This window comes from Zosterops lateralis, assembly GCF_965231275.1.
Source record: "Zosterops lateralis genome assembly, chromosome: 2".
Classification (NCBI taxonomy): Eukaryota; Metazoa; Chordata; class Aves; order Passeriformes; family Zosteropidae; genus Zosterops; species Zosterops lateralis.
The window spans coordinates 89,049,024-89,066,745 of record NC_139763.1 but is presented as its reverse complement, the minus strand read 5'-3'; the positions used below and the strand labels follow the sequence as shown (position 1 = coordinate 89,066,745).

Sequence of the window (17,722 nt, the reverse complement as noted above, 5' to 3'; positions counted from 1 at the left end):
CGACTTCCTCTCAGATCTGATTAGCTGGCCATTGTTTGTACCTCATAATGGGACTGAATAAGGGCCTGTACTAGAAGTGTCAGCTCTGCCACTTCCTTGTCATTTCTCTGTGCTTACATCATTAGTATTATCTTCAGTCCATAGCCTCTTTGCAGGAACCTTTCAAAGCCACTTTTCCAATTTGCGAGGATTAGTTTAGTTAACACTAGATAATATAATCCATAAATCCATTTAATCCAGTGTGGGCACATACTGATTGCAATTCATTGCAATATGCTGAAAGAGAGTAAATGATTGAGGGCACCATGGTCGTCCCTCCACATAGGGAGCAACTCTACACCTCATGCACTGTATGTGACAAGTGGCCATGTGACATATTAGGGCACCACTGCCAATACAAATATTTAATATTAGTGAAGTTTAATCTATTTACTTTTTTATATTTAAAAACATAGAAAGTTTGGTATGTCCTTCCCACACCCAACAGATCACTTTGTGCACACCCTGGGGTACACACAGCCAATTTGGAGACCACTGCTCTAGAGGACTTTCTCCTCTTGCCTCCAGAAAGTGGACAACATGTGGAAAAAAAGACTGTCAGAGATGCTGGGGAGGTTGAAAATGCTAAAGGTAAGTGTCTCTGTCCAAAGTAAATGTCACATCAAAAATGTGGTGCAGGAGAGGGAGAGAGAAGAGGAGAAGAGGACAAGGTGGGAGAGGATTTAGGTACTTGAGGAAAAAGAAACAGAAGAGCCACTTGCCTCCAAGTGGTGTCCCAAAGCAGCAGCCAACACCCACAGCACACCCCACAGTCAGGACATCCGTGTAATAATAGGGCTGCTACTGGTGAAAGAGACAAAGAGAGACAGACAAACAGAAGAAAGAAGGAAAGAAAACAGAGAGTGAGTAACACAATTGGCAGGTATGACTGCATGATGTCACCCAGCTCTGTCGCCAGTCTCAGAGTTATAGCTATATTTGTCTTACTTCTCCCTTCTGGATGGCTTCAAAATACTAAAAAGGCAACACCTGGCACAGGACAGGCCTATATCTGCAATCACACATTCAAGAAATGTAAAGAAGCATCTCATTTTCCTCTGAAACATAAACATTTCTGTCACTGTGGAAGAAATGTCTCATGGAAAATCCTCCAGAGGATGGAAGGAGCATAAGTAGGTTTCGCTCCATCTCTTTTACTTTGGCAGGGAAACTCAGGATGCACATGTGCCACAGAATGCCTCAAAAAACCTACCCTGTGACTTAGTGTGCACAAGGCACATGCATGTCCAGAGCAGAGTGTGGACTGATGCTGAAGGTTCTTCCATGCTGGGTAGGTGAGTGGGTGACAGATCACCCAGTAAAGCATTGTGCTGTCCTGGTGAAAAAGGTCATAATAATAAAAAAATTATTTGGAAGGTGTAAAAGGGAGAGTCTTTCTAAGAGACTGGGTACCATTTGGTTGTTAAGGGCTAAACTGGCTTTTCAAATCCATCCTCCTTAATATACAGGGTGGTATTTACCTGCAACAACACCAAGAATTACACACCAGGGCAAAATGAAGTGAAGCTGCAGGCTTTATCCTGGACCAAGGTCAGCTGAAGATTACATGACTCCCAGGTAATGGAAATTACATTTGGCAATTTGGTGTAAATCCAAAAAGAGGAACTAGGGCTACAGACACTATGATAACTTTCTGTTTGTTCCCATTCTACAATGTTATCACAGATTGACAGTTTTAGTCCTCTGTTTCTGAATGCTTCTCTATCTATCTGTTCAGAACTAGGCTAACTGCAAGGTTAGATCAAGGGTAATAGGATCATGGTGTTCAGGATCAGGCTGCTAGGGCAGCCCTGAACACCTTTAAGGGCAGCGATTCCCCAGCATCTCTTGACACTTGTGCCACCCTGAACCACCTTTGGGACAAGGAGAGAAATTCTTTTCCTGCATAGATAGAATTTCCCTTGTTGCAAGTTGTGCCTGTTGTCTCTTTGTCCTTTCACTGTCCTCTGAGAAGAGTTTGGCTTTTTTGTCTGACATCTCCTTTTTCTACCAAAGGCAGCAGTTAGATCAGTCCCTGTTTAACCTTCGGTTTTCTTCTGTACCATCTCCCAGTCATTGATGTATGATGCATCCTGGAGTCTCTGAGAGTATGTTAATTCCAGGTACAGAGAAAGAAACAAGAAGCATAGACTTCTACAGAGGGTTTTTCTCGGGGAAGTTGGGACTTTTTTTGCTTTATTTTTTTACCATTAAAACAAATACCATTCTCCTTTGTACTTCCAATGGTTCCACCTGACTGTGGTCCGATCCTTGGTTCTGAAACTGCTTTCTCTCAAGGCTTTTGGCAGACTGGCAAATTTTGCCTTGAAGCCTCAGGCTTCAGCTCAGGCTGTCTACATCTTGCTAGACTGCCCACATATGCACAGTTCTCAGCCTCTCTCTTGCTTAGCCTGATTTTCGTTCTGGCATTTTTTCTCGAGTTATCAACTGAAGAACCTCTAATTTGTAGGTGACAAACTATGTTCCTTCTTTGATTTTTTTTTAAATAGCCAACCAGAGTAAAGATCAGTATTACTGCTAATGCAAGACCATGTTGCAGTTGTCAGCTAACTCATCCATCTGAGGACTAACAGGAAAGTAGTGCATGGAAGAACAAAAGCCAACTTAGAAAAAAACCATAGCATTTAAAAACTCCTTACACTTCTGGGCACAATAACCATGCAAAGAAGTTCAGGGTAGCACATAGGGTGAGGGGAAAGTGAAATGAAAGACAAATTATTTATGAATATATTTCCACTGCTTTAGGAAGAAGTTATCATGTGCCTCTGTTTAAAGAAATTCAGTGAATCAGAAGACTAGTACAAATGCATGAGGGAGACATAAATTTCTAAATTTCTCCTCCAAGTGGCATCATGGAAAATTGTGAAGGGACCACTGGAGTTGTCTCCCTGCTCAGAGAGCTATTAGTTCTGTTAATGCCAAGGCTAGATCAGGTTCTTGTCCAGGTGAGTCTTGCACATTTCCAAGGGTGGAAGTTCCCTGGACACTCTGAACACCTATGCCAGTGCTGGACCACCCTTGGGAGAGAAGAACATAATTTCCTTTAATAGAGTCAAAATTTCCCTTGTTGCAAGTTGTACCCGTTGCCTCTCACAAGGTGGTTTGTTTGTTTTTTTTTTCACTTCTGTTTTCTACTTGATCTTTATTGACTTTCTGGACAGCCCTTGGTACTCTCCAGGTGGAACAATGTTCATGGCTGGCAGGGACTGAACTAGCTGCATCATTAGAAATCAGCACTTAAATAGGTGTCACTTTCCCTGTAACCTTCCCTTCCTTTCATTGCCACCACTTACATGTGAAAAGAAGGAACTCGTGTTGCTGCAGTGGAGAGGTATCTATGGAAAACCTTTCATGAGAGCAGGAAGTCTCACAGCAAGAGGAACTGTACATTAAATGTCACATGTAGGAAGACACTTGCCTCCAAGAGGAGCCTTGAAGCAACATCCGACTCCAACTGCGCAAGCCGGCACCAGGAGGTCGAGCTGCCTATGCACATCCTGGAACAGGGAGTGCAGCCAGAGACGGGCATGCTGGGGTTAGAGGGAGCAAAGCCACGGGGTTAGGACCCAGAACAATGAAAATAAGCAACAGCCAGCAGCACAGTCAGCCACTGCTATTACAAATAGCAGGCTCTACACACTTTAGTGCAGTCTTTAGTACTGGCAGCTGGTCTCCAGCAGTGACATCTGGTCCTTGTGCACAGATGAGATCTACTTAAGTAAAACAGCACCTCCAGCTGTATTACACAGTCACTTTCTGCTAAGACCCTGCACATAAAAGAGTTCCTACATTTTCTATATGTGCAGTTAATAGATTTTTTTATACAACCAGTCAATACAGTGATCAGCCTGCAGAGGCTGTTCTGCAATAGCAAAAGCATAGAGACGGTGTCAGTATCTATAATTAGCAATGCTGTATAAATTCGGCTTAAAGACAAATCGATCTTTGTCTGCAGCTACTTTTTTATACAGTCAATGATCACAGTGCAAAGGCGTCAATCACAAGATTAAAAACTTGTCAAACATACTCCTAACTAGTCTCTGTAATTTCTGGGTAACATTGGTGGTCCTGCACAGTTATTTGGACTGTATGTCTGGCCTTGCACTACTTTTGTTCAGCTTGTATTTTACTGCTCTACAGCAGTACAGTAAACATCAATCTGTGTGTTTCCTCTGTGTTCCATGGCCTACTCAGTCTATCCTGAGTGTCTCAGGAGCTCAAGCTGTGGAAGAACTGTGTGCAGAGATATGTGCCTTACCTCATACACCCCACAGAAGATGGACATGAACTTGCTGAGTACCACAGCACAGATACTGGCAATATGCACAAAAGGACCCTGCAAGAGAAGAGGAGGAGAAAATCAGAGAGAGTTTCTCTCTGGTTACTGACAATCATTTAGTTACTTCAGGCCTCATAACTTCTCTTTGGCCATCTCAGCCAGTAATAGAACAATTAAGGTTGGAAAAGACGTCTGAGATCATTGAATCAAACCTTTAATGCAGCATCACTCTGTTCACCACTAAACCATATCCCCAAGTGCCACAACCACCCACCTCTTGAGCTCTGCCAGGGACATTGATTCCACCACTTGCCTGTTTCAGTGGCTGACCACCATCTCATTGAAGAAATTTTTCCTAATATCCAAACTAAACCTTGCCTGGTGCAACTTGAAGCCATTTCCTCTTGTCTTGTCACTGGTTACCTGGGAGAATTGACTGATTCCCACCTGGCTACAACCTCCTGTCAGGGAGTTACAGAGAGTGAGAAGGTCTCCCCTGAGCCTCTTTTTCTCCAGACGGAGCAACTCCATTTCCCTCAGCTGTTCCTCATAAGATTTGTGCTCTAGACCCTCCCATCTTCCTCAGTTATCTCCATTTAATTTTTTCACTCTCAAAGACTACTTGACTTGAGTTCTTTGATGTTTCCTCTATCATGTCTTTCAAAGTGGAAGGAAAATGGCCAGTGAAAGGTAGATGTTGCTGGAAAGAGCAGAGCTTTGAGAAGAGGAATGGTGGTGAAAGCAAGAAAACATTTATAGATTCTTCTTTCACAGACAACTCCCACCTTCCAGACCCTGGTCACTACTGCACACAGAATCAGCAATATTTACCTCTTTCCCCACAGGCATGCCACTTCCAAGCCCAGCTGTGAGGGCCACAACTTTGGCCACAAAAGCTTTGAGAGTGAGATACTCCTTGAGGACCACTCCCCTCATAATGGTCTTGAGCTCTGGGATCCCAGACCCTGAAAACAACAGAAGAGCCAGGGATGAACAAAACCCGCAGGTGAAATGAACAAGAAAAAACGAGACAGACAGAAACAGATCTTGCCATGCCTTCTGCCCTCACCAACAGCCTGTGGAGAGACGAAGTGGCAGAAACTGGCGGCAAACAGAATGAGGCCGAGCGGGAAGGCGACCCACACGGCGTACTGCAGGGGGACACTCGGGTGCAGGGCTCTGTATGTCCACTTGTAGGCTGTAGACACACAAACAGAGAACTTGTCAGCAACCACAGCTGCTCCAAAAAAGGCTGAGAATCAGAGAATCAGAGAATCACACACTTGCTAAACGTGCCCATGCTAACTCTCCTTCAGAAATGGCACCCCAATGCTCCTTTTCTAAGACAAGCCTTATTTTGAGTATGATTTCCTCAATAATGCAGGTGTTCTGTTCTGCAGGAATGGATAGAAAACACTATTAATACCTGTGCACAAGTGTGGCATAAAAAGAAGTGTGTTACATGCAGCTGTGATGACAAATCACAGTGTAGTGTCTTCATTTGGCAGCCTGAAGGTTTTGTGTGGGTTCTGAAGGACAATAAAGTGGTCCACCAATCATTCTTTCATAAAAAAAACTAGTTTAAAAGCTCTGATTGCAATTTTCCTTCTAGAGCAGCAGAGTGGAAGCTGTGCCAGCAGCAATTGAAACAGCAGTGATACCATTGCTCAGCTAGGTACAACAACATGAGCTGCTGAGAATCCAAACTGAACTGCAGCTCCTCTACATTGCATCTTCCCTGCCTGAGCTGGCTCCCCACACAGCCTCAGCAGAGGCTGAGACTTGGCAGGGGAGAAGAAAAAAGAGTACCAAAGGACCCAGCTGCAGGAAGTATAAAGGACAGGAACCTACAGAGTAGATCATACCAGTCACCCAGTAGATGGGGAAGCTCTGGAGGGAGGAGCTCTGGAGGGTTGAAGGAATGTTGGGAGTTTTGAGGAATTGCAGCAGCCCAGAGGAAAAGGTTGGTGTATGTGTGTGCCAGTCAGGATTGGGACACTGAGGGTGAGCACAAAGGTACAGTGCAGTTAACAGGATGTGGCAGTGGTGTGCGTATGTGTGCACTGACGTGGGGGCTGAAAGATCTTGTAATTTTTGTAGCTGGCAAAGGGAGAGAGACCACAGGAAAAATGCAGGGAAGGGATAATAGGAGGTCTTTGTGAAAAGGGTAAAAGGAGAGGGCACTATATGCCAGATGGCAGAAAAATTTAGGGCACTGTAAAAGTAAAAACTGGAAAGAACTAAAACGAGGTAAAAAGCAGAAACAGTGTCAGGAGGGTGTCTAAGAGCCCCTCCCCCCCATTGCCCATATTCTTAACATTCTTGGGGAGAAAGGGAAGCAGTATAACAGGAAAGGCCACAGTAATACTTCCCTGTGCTCCTGCATATTCAAGGGAGCAGAAAGTAAAGGGGTTCAAAATAATTGTTTGACTCATCATACACATATCCCTTATTTCTGCCCACTTACTTCCAAATTTTCCCCTGTCATCCCTTTATAGAACCTCTCCCTAGCTAACCTTTGCTACATTGCCAGAACTTCAAACTTCCCTAGAAATGCGGGTTGAGCATGGGACAACGATGTTAAAGGAGGAACAACACTGGTCACTGGGCTTTGTAAAACATTCGTATCATTTACTATCTGCTTTTGCAACTCCTGAATGGGACCCACCCTGTACGGTCTTTGCACTGGCATAATCCACTCCCCAGCTCACCAACGCCATGACCAGACCCAACAGAACCAAGAAAATCCAGTCCTCTCCAAGCTTCTTGGTAACATATTTCTGGATGCGTTTAGCACAGTCTGTGGAGGGAAGAGTGAACCAGAAAAACTGAGTGAACATAGATGAAGCTGTGTCTGTCTCTCCTGAGAACTGACTAAAACAAGGATTTATTTGGAGGCATCATGGGCTTCATGTTGAAGGACTGGTACTGATCCCTTTCTCACACAGTTCTGTAACATCTTATGTAGTTTAAAGAACATTTAAAAAGGGGGGGTGGGGGTGTGCAGGACACACAGGGTGAAATTTAACAACTTGTACACCAGCAGCAAAAGTCTGATACAAGGAAGTCCTTTTCCTTCCATTTCAGAGCTCTGTTGTGGAAAAAAATTATCTACTTGGGATTGTTTTTTTATTCCAAGCATATCTTTTCTCTTTCTAGGATGAAAACTCATATAGAAAAGGTTTTTCAACCCAATGAAATTTGATTCCTTTTCCTTCCCTGTCTACTTCTCCCCAGTCACAATTGCTTAAATCCCATGTCTCTTGCTGGCCTGCCCAATATCTGGTAATAGGGTAATGAAACATGAATTGTCCCTACCTTGGCATTTGGAATAGTGCTCTTCTTTGATCTGTACTTGGCTGTCACGTTTCAGGGGTCTTCCATTGTTCCTTTGGGCCTGTTTCTTCAGCAGTTTTGCTGCTTCCTTGTCTGAAATTTTATCTGTTATCTGGTCTGTGTATCGGCCATAAAGCTAGAGGAGCAGAAAAGAAGAGGGATCACAAGGAAAAGGTAAGGCAAATGCTCCTTCACAAATAGCATTAAGGATGACAAGGCAGATCTACTAACAGACCCAAAAGTACCAAGCAGGGAGACTGAGACACAGAAACTCTCAGACAGATGCAGCTCATTTATTTTTACTTTTTTACTTTCTAGTTTCCTCTTTCCAATCTCTCCAAAACCTTTTCACCTCCTTTTCAGGGGTACAAGATATGATCACAGAATATTCATTATTTTCTAATGTCCTGGGCAAAAAAAATGGCTGAGAGATTGGATGTTAAGAGATAGCATTTGAGCATTAAGAGACAGCTTTCTGCAGGTACAAAAGAAGGTCAAAGTAGTTCACACGAGGCCGCCATCCTCAGGGCTGTCTCATAGATTTCAGCAGCACTGTAAAACATCTCTGAAGGTTTTGAGAGGCATTACACTCTCAAACAGGCTGCAGGAATGTCCTGCATCTGTTCCTCCTGCTGCCAAGGAATGCTTAACAGGGCACACAGCCACTGACAGTGCTCATGAGGAAAAGAAGCAGCATCATCTCAAAAATATCACAGGCTGCTGCACGCCTCCAACCATTATTTACCCAAATCAACATTTTAAGTCCTCCTATATCTCCAGCTCCTCTGAAATTCCTAATTGCTTAATCTTAGTCTTTTTCTTCAGGTACTAAACTTGAAATGCAGCTGGCTACATGCAATTCACAATCAGCTGCCCATGCTTACCAAGGACATTTCTTACAGGGGTCTACAGTAAACTAGGCAGTTGTGCTGTCTTATCAACACCTTAAGGGAGTTTGAAGAACCCTGACTGTGCCCCGTGTTTGTTTACCAGATTCTGTGAAGAACAGCTATCCCACCTCACTCTTTCAGAGTATAGGTGGGTAAGGTGTGCATTTGAGAAGCAGAGAATAAGCATCTTCTCCTTGCATGTTCTTCAGTGAACCAGGTTTGGCTTTATTTAGGACCAGGTTACCACCTGATGCACTTCCCACCTGTGACAAGGTGACCCTTTGCTCCCTCCCCAGCACAACATCTCCTTTTCTAAGATTTTCAGAGTGGCAGGAGGAGAATGAGCCATGTTTTGATCAGCAAAATCAGACACTTAAGCTGGAGAATGACAGGACGTATGACAGAGATAAAGCACTACCACACACTTAGGAGACATTTCTATTTGACAGTTCCTGCCTCCCCCTTTCAAGGTGACAAAAGAGATGTTCCTGTTCCCTTGAGATAAAATAGACACAGAGACTCACAGAAAGATTTACACTGGAAGGCACCTCTGGAGGTTTCTAGTCCAAGCCTCTGCCCACAGCCTGCAAATTCCAAAGCCAGGTAAGTCAGATTAGGCTGCTCAAGATCTTATCCAGGCAACTCCTAAACATCTCCAGGAGCAGAAATTACCCAGCTTCTCTGAACACCTGTTTCAGTGCTCTACCAATTGGTATTTCAACATAACAAATATGACTGAAGGTCCTAAGTATTTTATTTATTTGCACATATTCCTTGACAGACACTTGAACCATGTGCCATAGCTCCCTTTGGAAATCCTAGTGGATTTTTTTTCTTCACAGAACCCATATGTATGCATATTAAAATCATCCTGTTCTAAAGATGGCTCACCTACTGCCTCTTAAACAGATTGATCCTATGTGAACAGCTGAAAGTATTCTTCCATTCATCACCATATTGGAAGGTACACAAATTTAATGCAATTATTAACCACATGATTACCAACATATTCTAAGTAAATTAAGCAGACTCTTTGCAGGGAATAATGGCCATGCTCTGACCCCCTTAAAACAGACAGCACAGTAAAACATCAGGCTGAAGAATTTCATCTACAATGCAGTTCTACTTAGCAAACTGCTAACTTTTTCTTTTACTGTGTCTTTCAGACAGAAATGCCAAATACTAGCAGATTTTAGACAAATGCATCTTCACATCACCTCACCAGTGTTTCATTGCTGTTAAATGGTCATGAGAGATGGGTTCATGTCAAATACAACTTAAACCCATATCAAGTATGAGATTCAAATTAGAATCTTCCATCTGCCAGATAGAACAGCATGACAGTCTAATAGTATGAATGTTGAAAGTCCTCATATGGTATCGTAGTTCACTGCTTCTGCCTGGCTGTAAAATGGTGCACTTGGGATATGGGAAAAAAAGGAGTTAGTCCACAGACATAAAAAAGAAGTTGCTGTCCTGACAAACCAGGTAATCTCAATACATTTAAAGAATGCTTCACACATGTGCTTTGCTTCTCCAGGATTCTGGAAGCATCTAAAATGGTAGGAGATTGTGGGATAGAGAAAGAATCCAGAAATCAGAGAATGACCTTACAGCAAAATTGGGTTAGGCAAGAAATATCCACTCCACTAGAAGATGTAGAACTAAAAATATAACACAGTACAACTCTGACTGTTCCTTCTTCTGTTGCTCCCTCTCTAACACAAGGAACACAGGGTTTCTGAGCACCAGAAAAAATGAAGACAATTTTATAAGCTCTCAATTACCACCTAAGGGTTGAACTAGAAAAGGTTAACATGCCTACTTGGCTAAATGCTGAGAGAGGCCACTAAAATGGTGCAAAAACAGCTGAAAGTATTAAATACCACTCAGGATAGATGGGAGGAACATATACTCCAAACAAACAAACAAACAAAAAAACCCCTAAACCCCACCCAAAGCATTCAGGGAGAAAGCACAACCAAGTAAGTTTATTTTCAGAGATGAAGCATTTATCTATGCAAATAATCTTTCATCTTTCCAAAAATTGGGGAAATTTCATTGTTTGAGTAACAGAGGAAAAGCTGCATAGAATCTCAGGGGAAAAATACATCACAATCAAGACTTCTCTGGGAGATATTTTTTGAGAGGTCAGCAGCTGTATGAATCTGCCCTCCTTCCATAGTCCAGAGCCCAAGCTATTTCCCATGCCATTCAGACTGAATAATACATTCTCCACAGAATACTCCAGTCTGAAATCCCTTTGCCCAGTTCTGCCAGTCTATCCTGTTTATGATCTGCTTCTTCCAGCCATTGAGGCAGCCTTACCCTGCACTTCCTTTCCCTCTCACTCCTGCCTTGTAGCTGTCTTGCTATTCCTAAAATTATCTTCCTTAGGTGATTTTTTTTTCCTGATGCATCACCAAAGAGAAGTCGTATCTGACCTCAAAGGTGAAACCTCCCCAAATGCACCAGATACATAAATTTTAATGTCAGTAAAACATCTCAGTCAACTGCTTAAACATCGAGCCAATGAGGCACATGGAAGGGATAGGGGACAGTAACAAAATAATAGTTGTTCCTGAAGAAAAGGTGGCAAAGGGGAAATCTAACGGGAGAGAGGGGTTGGAGGGAAACATCAGAGCAAGATACCTCAGAGGGGCACAGTGATGGACAAAAGGGAAAAAGCACAGCTTGCAAGAAAGGAAAGCCCACGCAAAGGAACACGTCCCCATCCAGCCCCTCTTGAGAGTAGTTCAGCACAGGAGCAGGTGCCCACTGGGGCTGGGGAATCTTCAGTCTTGCAGATGTTCAGAACGTGCCTGGAAAAGGCCCTGGACAACGTGACCTACCTTTGGAGTCAGCCCTGCTGTGGGTAGGGGCTTAGGCAGAGAGCTCCAGAGGCCCTCCCACCTACCTCTCTGTGAGCCTGTTATTCTGTATCACTGCACTGCCTGATTTCTTATTGCACATCCCTCCCACTGCACCCATCTGTGTATTGCTGAGTGAGCTCCCTGCCAGGAGCACCCTTTCTACAGTCACAAATAGCACAGCATTTAAATACTTTACCAGCTGTAACTGCTTTCTCATGCAGAAACAAAACAATACAAAATCCTACTGTGTAGGATAATGTGTATTTTTATCAAGGTATATTACATAATCTGTCATATATCTACTATCTGTTATATTAATTGTCAAAAATACATGTATATTATTATTATTATTATCCTACTACTGTTATGTTATTATCTATTAAACACTATATGGTTTTTGACTATCAATTATCTAAAGGTCCAAAGCCAAAGACCAAGATTTCACTATTCTAGGGTCTGTGTAAACCAAACCAAATCACATGTACAACAGAAGGCAACAGCTAGCAAAAAAAAAGAGCACAACAGAATCGAAATCTTTGTCAAATGTTTTTCCACATGACAGTGGAGAAAGAAATCTTAATGATTACTCTGCATGTAAATGGATGAAAACATGTGCAACGGGTTGTTTTCCATGCTAATTACATGATAATAAGTGTGCATATTTGTACGAAGTACACCTGCATATTTATAATTTATCTGCATGTGCATGAATGACCAGCAAAATATACACATTCCCAGCAAGCCTGGCTTAGCCAGAATATGTTTGCATGCAAAGTTCCATGATAAATGTACATGCACACATGTACATGACTGCTGATGTAAAATATTTCTAGGACATATTTTTCAGTAAACTATAAATACAACTGTCTGGGTTTTAGATTGCAAATTGCCTTCACAAATGCATGCTTGCTTGGGGATGTTTCTGCCTGAAGATATGCATGGGAATGGGTTTGATGGCCTTCTTGTTTGTATGTGAGATCATCTATCTACATGCACTGACCATCACGCCTCTGGAACTGAGCACAGAGACACTCTGGTGTCAGAGAGCAAGAGCACAGAGCTGATAGTGTTGCCTCACTGTGTCATCTGTGCCTACTGGAGATTGGTTTTAGGTGTGTGGGACTGGCATATCTGCTGGGTATGTGTGAACTGGGATGTTTCTGTGCATGGATGTGCTTTATTGCAGAAAGGGTTTGCATCTCACAGCTCCCCACAGCCCAGCTTACTCCTCGTTCATGGCACATGCACAGACATGTGTTTCCTTCACCCACCTCAGCTCTCCAGCCCTATTTGCACCCCAAGGGGCAGGTGTGACCCCAGTGGAGCTCAGCCTCAGGTGGTCTCACACACCTTTCCACGTCATCCCACCCCTCATGCTCACCCTCAGCGTGGCTGCTGCAGCCAAAGCACTGCCTTGTGTTAGTGTAGATAAAGCTTAAACTGCTCCCCTCAGACCTCTGTCCATCTGGGCTGCTGCTTTCAAACAAGCCAGTGGGGTGGTTTTGGAAGACTTCAGCATAGGAGACATGCAAACTCTCAGATGTTGTAGGCAGTTTCAGAAGAGAAATCTCTGGATACAGCCATGGAACTGATTCTCTGATCTTAGGCAATGTGACACATAACTATCCTCACTAAGATGCTTATCTACTGGAAGAGATTTTCTTGGTGGCAAATGTGCCTGTTTTCCTATCACTAAATCATGTAAGTCTTGAGGAGACAATGCCATCTCCTTCACTCTCCAATCATTCACCATCCATGTAAGAGGATTTGTATTTACTTAAGAAGAAACATCCACTTTTTGAATTTCACAGTCATACATTCTCTTCCTCATAATTTGACTGGATCCTTCATTGCACCAAAGCTCTCTTAGATCAGCTTACCCAGAAGAGAGTAGTGGGAAATAAGACACCAGGACTCTGCTGTAAACCCTCCCCTTTGCAGGAGGCCATCCCAAAAGAAGAGGTAGGGGAGATAGAGAATATAATGGAACGAAAAGCCATAACCTGAGTACATCTCTGTCCCAAACATTTTTATGAACCAGTGCTTCTACAAACCAGAGCAAGAGTTGGGTCAAGCTTAAGGGTTAGAAAACACCCCACTTACAGCTCCACTAAGAGTTATCAAAAACACCAATATACGTGTATGGGTCTATCATCATGAAGGGCTTTATGGTCAGAGAAAAGTCACAAGAGAGCTTTACTTCATCTACACACCTGTGCAGATAGATACCCATCTATACACATCACTGTTCTCTTTGGTTTTATTCACTCTTGTGCTTCACTTAATATCACTATGCAGCTGAAATCAGCTGGAGCTTCTCTTTGCGGATACAAACGCATTAATGCTCTGGTTAATTTTCCCCATCCCAGCTTGCCTGTTCCAAGTCTCATTGCAGCCATGTCAGGTGACAATAACCTCTGACTTGAATTATTTGTGGGGCCCCTTGGAGTAAGTACAGCCGTGAAAGTCAAAGCCTGACCTGGAGTCAGCAAGCGGAGGGGAGAGCTGGTGGGACAGGGGATGGACGGGGATGTGTGCTTTGCCAGCACTGCTCTGAGAGCCCCAGGGTGATCCCAGGGAGACCTGTGTGGCCACAAACATCCCGTTGTCCAGCCCTACCTGTGGGTAGCTGAGGGAGTTCTCTGGGGAGCGCAGGTCGTCCCCTGTGTCCCCGGCCTGGTGTCCTGCCTCCACAGGAATCCCGTACCGGGTGCATTTCTCAAAGGAGACATAGTCGTACTGCGGTGTGCCCCCCCACAAAGCTGCCTTCGGGCTGGGCTCCTGCGTCCTGCTCTCTGAGCTCTGCATTCCTCTGCTCCTCCTCACGCTCACCTGTAACTGAGTTGCTGCTCTGGGCCTTACCTAGAACCACCTCGTGTTCTGGCAGAGAGCACGGCCTCCGCATTCTCTGCTGATCCTTCCTTTCTCTCTCTCTCCTCACACCACTCCAACTTGTCCTGTTCCTGCACTCTCTTTCTTTCTGCCCCTCCTCCTCCTTGTGCCTCTCTCACTTTCTTCTCTTCCTGCCCAAAGGGTTCAACTATATTTATAGCAACCTTCCTCTGCCACATGATTCCCCAGTGCCGTGTCTGATCTCAGCAAAAGGCAATAACTGCTGGGATTGAATATCAGGTATGAGCAAGAGGGGAACTCCTGAAGGAGAGGGAGGGGGCATGGGGAAGGAGGTGGTGTGACAGACAGAGCTACAAGCACAGAGACAGAAAACAGACAGGAAGAAGCAGAAATTATTATCCAGAATATCTCTTCTTTCATAGGTCCCTATCCCACACACTCCCTGTTTGCAACGAGAACAGAGATCAGTGGGCTTCCTCATTTTCTCCCCATATATCAGGTGTCCTAAAGACTGAGCAACAATCGTAAGGATGCCAGCAACTATGGTGAGATGGAATGAGATGGGTGTTCAGTCAGTGTCCCAAGACAATTTTTCTAAGTTCACAGTTCACATCAGCAAGCCCTAATGGAGAAGTCAGGCATCCCTGTAAACTGCTGAACATTACAGTCTAATCTCAGCCTTCCCAGGTGTTCTTATGGGGAACACTTTGCATTGCAAAGCATGTCACCAAACTGCTCTGTGGGTGTTCAATTATAGGTTTATGCAGGAATTTAATTATTCTTGATGCATTTTCACAGACCAGAGCATTACACAGCTTCTCCTCTCCACTCTGCCACTTGTTTCTCAGCCAGGGAGTGAAGCAACAAGCTCAGCCAACACCAGTGAGCTACCAGCCAGCCATAGGAATGAGAAGCATGTTACAGCAACTTGGCCTAGAGACACCTCCCAGTACTATCAGTGTGCTGCCCATAAACATATTTCTTCTGAGGGCTATTAATTAAGGAGGAGCAGAGAGTTCAAGATCTCAGAAACTACATACAAGAGAAAAAGACCTCACATGCCAAGCTACTCATACTGAGTAAGAGATTTACAGGCAGGATGGGGTGGAAAGAAGGGCAAAACACTCTTTTTTGGGCCCAGAACAGTGGCGTCATTATCACATTTTGCAGATTCCTGTAAAACATTTCTTGTTTTGCTTTTTTTTAAATTCTGCACGCTGCTCAAGAGTAAGGGAGAAAGAAAGTTTGCAAGAGAAAGACACACCTAATTTCTTGCACAAACCACCTACTCCATGCTCCTGCTAAGATATGGATATGCATTAGCAGTAATATCAGTAATATCCACGTGGATAAGGTTAGTACAACCTACAGCTGGTATCAGGCCAGGCAAGGACTGAATATTTACGAAAGCAATATCAGTGCTGCCCCAAAATTTACAGGCTCTCCTGTTTCATTCTCAGCAGCACTCATTTTACTGTCAACAAGCACTATTTTCTGGAGGAAGACTATGCCCCATAGGTAGGACACAACTTGAAATGAATGACCTTAAAGAAGAGTTTCTAAAGGACTGTGTCTAGGAAATCAGGGAAACACATTTGGTTACCCTCACAGGTTACCATCAAAAAAAGACATTAATTGCTCCCAACCTATTGAGATGCTTTTGGAAGACCTTTGTCATTAGGGCTCATATAAAAAATGATGCATAGCACATAGTATAGAGTGTATAAAATATAAAAAAACTGTCAAAATAAAAGGTACATCATGTATAGGAAGCCTAAAAACTGAACACAGTAGAGCCTAGCAAACATCAAAGCTGTAATACAACACCAGCTCTTCAGTCACTATTATAGGTATTGGAGGAGAACACTCATCAGACCCACTGCAGAAAACTAATGAGAACCTTTAGCTCAAAGTGCACTCTTCTAGCTCTTGTTTTTCAAGAGTCACAAGAATGGCACATTAGAAATTGCTGCAGTATAAAAAGGAACCCTCTACTGCCAGCTAATCAAACTCCACTGCCTGTCTTGCATGATACTGTTGTGGAATTTCCATGGGAAGTAATGACACAATAATAGCTTAAAATAGGACAGTCCTACCCTGAAAGGCTTTTTCCAAGAACCGTCCCTCTCAGCTTCCAAACTTCCAGCCTCACTCAGCTCATCAATAAAAGCATGAAGGACCCCAGGCCAACATTCACCAAGTGACTCCAAGTGCTACTTGATCAAAGAAACCTTTACTATCCTCATTAGGAAGACATCCTACACCCCCTCTGAGCCCTCACTCGTGCTTCCCACAGTGTGATGCACCTCAGCCAGTGCATGGCAGTGCTGCAGCTGCACATCTGATCCTGAGCAATCACTCTGTGTGGTGGCACCTGTGCACTAGGAAAGACCAAGCTCATCTGTAGCTAAGGATCTCATATTCAACTAATCTCTACTTCTCATCAAACAGTATCTCTGCCTCAAGTCTCTGTACCCAGATATCATCTAACAAGGAAACAACTGATAACTGAAATTCATCAGTTCAGTGCATGACAAAATATATGCAATGTGTAGAGATACTGGATTTATGTAATAGTATTTCCCATGTCCTGAACACTAATCTTACCATGCTACTGAGCTTATAAATCAGTCATCTCCCTCTTTCCCCTAGGAGGTGAAAGTGCTTTGTCAGCTCTCTGGAAATCATTAACAATCCTTGCTATTTCACACAGTACCAGTAATCTCTGTTGCAGCCTCCAGCCTCACTGACATTACCCTAGTTAAATTCAAAGCAGCTGCTCTCAATTTGCATTTGCTCTGAGATCTGCTGCTTCTATTTCATGCTCTCAGAAGAACTTGTAGACCCAACAGCTTGTCCACTTTTTCCAGCTGGTACAGCTGGCCTAATGAAAAGTAAAGTTCCAGCTTTACTCATCATCTTTTCCATGAAAATCGTTTCATGGAAACCATCTTTTCAGATCTGCAGATATAAACATAAACACAGAATACAGAGAACACCCTGAAAAAAAGCTGCTTTTCTCCACTGCTGCTGCCCAGCAACTGCTGTCAAATCTCCCCTATCACTCTTCCTGTAATCTTCTGCCACAGCTCTTCTTTCTATATTTTGTTTATTGCCTCTCTTTCTTGCTTTCTGTTTCCCAGGTCTTGCTCTGCACTTCCACCAGGATTCATCGGTGGAGTAGTGCTGTTGCTTTAGAGGTTACCAGCAGACTCAGGAGATTAGCACAGAGCTGGAGGAAGACATAAAAATAAGAGGAAGGTGTCATAACCATCTTGCACTAGCCACAAACACAGATGACCTGTACACATGGCCTGACTCCTCAGGTGTACCTAAGCCTCTTGAAAAGGCTCACGAAAGTTTCTAGACTTCCCCATGGCATGCAAAAGGGAAGTTCCACAACCTGCTCATACACCTTTTCTTTTTCCCTT

The 17,722-nt window shown here is 43.6% G+C and overlaps 1 protein-coding gene across 1 annotated transcript in view; it reads right to left on the bottom strand.

Annotated features, from left to right (window-relative positions):
* Positions 1 to 14,294, bottom strand: part of CLCN1 (chloride voltage-gated channel 1) — a 36,179-nt gene extending 21,885 nt beyond the window's left edge. The window contains exons 1-7 of the mRNA XM_083882330.1: positions 14,058 to 14,294; positions 7,658 to 7,811; positions 7,008 to 7,139; positions 5,409 to 5,537; positions 5,171 to 5,304; positions 4,319 to 4,396; positions 762 to 840 (exon numbers count right to left, since the gene is read on the bottom strand). Of these exons, the coding sequence (XP_083738456.1) occupies positions 762 to 840; positions 4,319 to 4,396; positions 5,171 to 5,304; positions 5,409 to 5,537; positions 7,008 to 7,139; positions 7,658 to 7,811; positions 14,058 to 14,246 (895 nt within the window). The 5' untranslated portion in view covers positions 14,247 to 14,294. The remainder of the gene's footprint in view (positions 1 to 761; positions 841 to 4,318; positions 4,397 to 5,170; positions 5,305 to 5,408; positions 5,538 to 7,007; positions 7,140 to 7,657; positions 7,812 to 14,057) is intronic.
* Between the last annotated feature and the right edge of the window lie 3,428 nt (positions 14,295 to 17,722).